Below are 3,754 nucleotides of genomic sequence, written 5' to 3'. Positions count from 1 at the left end.
TCCGGGGCCCTGCCCACCACGCGCCCACCACGCCAGCCACGGCCGGGCGCTCTCACTCACCAGAGGCGGCAGAGCGCCGAGGTAGCGAAGCACACCCCTGGCAGCACGCGGCTCAAAGCCCGGCGTCCTTCCCGCGCGCCACACCCCCTGGGCCTGCCCCTTGGGGGTGTGTCGGGAGGGCCCCGCCCGGGAGGAGCTGCGGCCTGCCCCTCCCGGCCCAGCTTCCGGTCTTCGGGCGACGGCACACTGCAGAATGCCTTACGTCTTCTGTGGACCTAGGAATGAGCCAGGAGGGTACCCACGTGCCTCCTCACAGGGTGGTGGACTCGGAAGACCTTCTTAGCCAGGTTTGGCCCCACTTCGGGCATGGCCTTGCTTGGGCCAGCCGCGATTCAGGTGGTCTTGGTCATCGAATACCCACTGATTCCAGAGCCTCTAGAAATGGGTTAGATTGGGGAGGAGAGAAAAAACAATCTACACCATCCCTGCTGCCAGTGTAACCGAACAAGAACACTTTAAACAATGTGACTGTAAAACAAAAGCTACATTTCAGTTGGCCTCTTAATACTCTTACTCAGTTGGCTCGTCAGCACTTTGCCAAATTTGGAGGGTATGTTAGAGATGATCGTCTTAAACATCCCCCAAATCTAATAACTCATGTTGGAAGCCAATCCCTCCCAGTCCCCAGGAGCTCTCAGCCTTATTGGGGAATCTGACCAAGCGCTAACTGGAGGTGCTAGTTTATAGAGGAAACAGTGATTTCAAGAAAGAGCCTAAAAGTAAGAGCAGTCCTGATATGCTATGGATTTGGAATTCAGCTGCTTCTCACCTGGGTACCTAGTGTACTCCATGGAATGTAGCCTCAAGGATTTAATTGCAGTTACTAATTCCTCGGACCATGTAGGGGTAGCTCAATTATGTGGAAATGCGCATGGGCATCTGTATATTTACAGGGAAAAAAGTCTGGGGACAAATACACACCAAAATGTTAACATGCATTCATTCACCCATCAGGTTTAAGACCCTGGGCTACAAAGAATGAGAACTAGCTGACAGCTAGCCGGAGACAAATGAGAGCAAGACTAATACCTTTTGTTTATTTTCTCTTTATTCTTCTCTTTGTTTTCCATGATGTGAATAGATATCTAGCAACCATTAAAAAAAGGTTTTTTGGTTTTTTTCGGTTTTTTTGGAAAAGGAAAATACTTTTCCTTCTGAGGGCGGAGTCGGAAGGAAAGGACTGACTCCCCAAGCCCCTCTGCTCGGTCCCCAAGGTTGCTACGAAACCACACCACACGTAGGAGCGTCTTGAATCCTGCGGTGCGACCTGAAACATCGGAAGTGAAGGATGTGCCATCGACTCAAGTTGCGTGTTTCGAGTGCCGATTTGCAGAAAGACTGCAAGATAGGTGGCGGGGTAGAGACACTATCGCAGCCACCTTGGCGGAACCCTCCAGCCCACAGCTCGCAGGTTTCGTGGACTTAGGTTCTCCAATAGACCGCTACTACCGGAAACGGAAAGCCTTGGGCCGGCTGGAGATTGGACGCGGGGCCGGAAGCGGAAGTGGGAAATTGCTTTGGGTGGCTCCGGGTATGGCAGGGGTGGTGGCTGTCGCGGCCGAATCCCTTGCGGGAGGCAGGGCAAGGGCGGCTCGCACTGTGCTAGATCAGGTGGTGCTCCCGGGTGAGGAACTGCTGCTGCCAGAGCAGGAGGACGCAGAAGGCCCAGGAGGTACCGGGGAGCGACCGCTGCGCCTGAATGCTGGGGTGCGCGCCCGGATGCGTGTAGTGTGCGGCCCGGGCTTGCGGCGCTGTGGTGACCGCCTTCTGGTCACCAAGTGCGGCCGCCTCCGTTACAAGGAGCCCGGCGGCGGCGGCGGTGGCGTTTACTGGGTGGACTCGCAACAGAAACGGGTGAGTTGGGACTCTGGAGAGGTGGTACGGCCGTGAAAGTGATATCCCCGCTCTGGGAAGAGGCAGGGATGGGGCCCTGGATCCCTCTGTTAATGCTAGTCTAGAGCCACCGTAGTCTTGTGCCCACCTCTACATCTCCTTTAGAGGGACTGTGAACAAATGGAACGTGACTCGAGAAGGGCGGCCAGGAGAGAGGGGAGACTGGAAATCTTGGTGTATAAGAGGATAAGAACTGTTAAGACATGGTCGTCGCCTTCAAAATCCCAAAGGAGCACCAGGCGTATCTTTTGGCGTCCCAAAGGACGGAACCAGGCTCAATGAGCGGATGTCACAGGGAGTTAAATTTCTCTTAGAATAAGGAAGGACTTTAATATGGGAAAAATTGCCAATGAAATAGCCTTACTTGGTTGTGAGGACCCCGTGTAGCACTAGACTTAATATGCAAGCAGAAGCTAGGGACTTTCTGATAAGGATACAAGATGTATGGGATACTGGCTGAAATGAACAGAGTATTTGAAACTGTAAACCTAAGAGTTTATGATTGATTTTCTTTTACTGAAAGTAACATATGATCAAATTTGTTGTAGATTTGTATTGATTTGTAGACTTGAATCTCACAATATTTTCTAAATATCTCTAATGACAAACAGTGAAGTAATCACTAAAGACTTGCTGAAGATAAAGTGGAAATGATTGCCATTTATGGCTGTCACTTCATTCTGGTTTTTTGTTTTTTTGTAGTATGTCCCCGTGAAAGGAGACCATGTGATTGGCATAGTGACAGCTAAATCTGGAGATATATTCAAAGTTGATGTTGGAGGGAGTGAGCCAGCTTCTTTGTCTTACTTGGCATTTGAAGGTGCAACTAAAAGAAACAGACCAAATGTGCAGGTAACGATGGGGACCTTTGCTTTCAAAAATAAGAAAAAGCATCGAAATATCCATCAACACTCAAATATCCAGAATGCTACCTGAATTCTCTCTTAAGCATGACTTACTTTCCCACTTCTCTGGGTTGATCTCTGAGCATCTGTGTAATCACTTCAGGCTGTAAGAGTTTTTTTCCAGTGTCCAGCTCTGGGACTAGAGTTGCATGCTTATTTACATTTGCTATATTGGGGGCTGTTTCATTTGTACTGAGTTAAAAGGCTATGTCCTCTCTGTTGTTATTTCTTATGTCTATATCCACTGGACAAGGAAGTGGGCCATAGGCTTCAGGAGGAAGGAGGATTAAGTAGTGCAAATTGCCATATCAGCCACCCATCCACCCTGATTGTTAAGTCCTGGGACTGCCATCTCACAACTTCAGTCGCATCACTGTTTTCCCACAAGCTCTGCTTGGAGCTGGCAGAGGAGCAATCCTGTTACCTCAGGTTTTCAATTTGGGCTCTTCTGGTAGTATAGCCACACTCTCTCTGTCTGCCCAAGCCAGAAATTTGGTGATGTCTTTGCCCCTTTTCACTAACCTCTCATGTGTCTTTAGTTGCTTAATCTTACTGATGCTGTTTGATTCTATCTCTGATCTCCTGCACATTAATTCCTGTATCCTTCCATTTTGCAAGATCAGACGTTAGCTACTTTTTGACCAGTATTGGTTAGTGACCTCCTTTTTTAAAAAAATATTTATTGAGAGAGAGAGAGAGAGAGAGAGTGCGTGTGTGAGTGGGGAAGAGACAGAGAGAGGGAGAGAGAATCCCAAGCAGGCTTTGCACCATCAGCACAGAGCCCAGTGCCTAACCAGCCAAGCTAACCAGGTGCTTCAGTGATCTTTTCATTAACATCCCTGCCTGTACACTTTTGCCTTTCTATCCAGGCTTTTTTTTTTTTTTTTTTTTTTTTT

At 48.9% G+C, this 3,754-nt stretch overlaps 1 protein-coding gene across 1 annotated transcript in view; it reads left to right on the top strand.

Annotated features, from left to right (window-relative positions):
* Positions 1-397: 397 nt before the first annotated feature.
* The window catches only part of EXOSC3 (exosome component 3), a 7,156-nt gene continuing 3,799 nt past the window's right edge, over positions 398-3,754 (top strand). Inside the window, exons 1-2 of the mRNA XM_049626692.1 lie at positions 398-1,914; positions 2,656-2,805. Of these exons, the coding sequence (XP_049482649.1) occupies positions 1,594-1,914; positions 2,656-2,805 (471 nt within the window). The 5' untranslated portion in view covers positions 398-1,593. The remainder of the gene's footprint in view (positions 1,915-2,655; positions 2,806-3,754) is intronic.

Source organism: Panthera uncia, chromosome D4, assembly GCF_023721935.1.
Source record: "Panthera uncia isolate 11264 chromosome D4, Puncia_PCG_1.0, whole genome shotgun sequence".
NCBI lineage: Eukaryota > Metazoa > Chordata > Mammalia > Carnivora > Felidae > Panthera > Panthera uncia.
The sequence above is the reverse complement of the archived record's forward strand: the minus strand, read 5'-3'. Positions and strand labels throughout refer to the sequence as shown.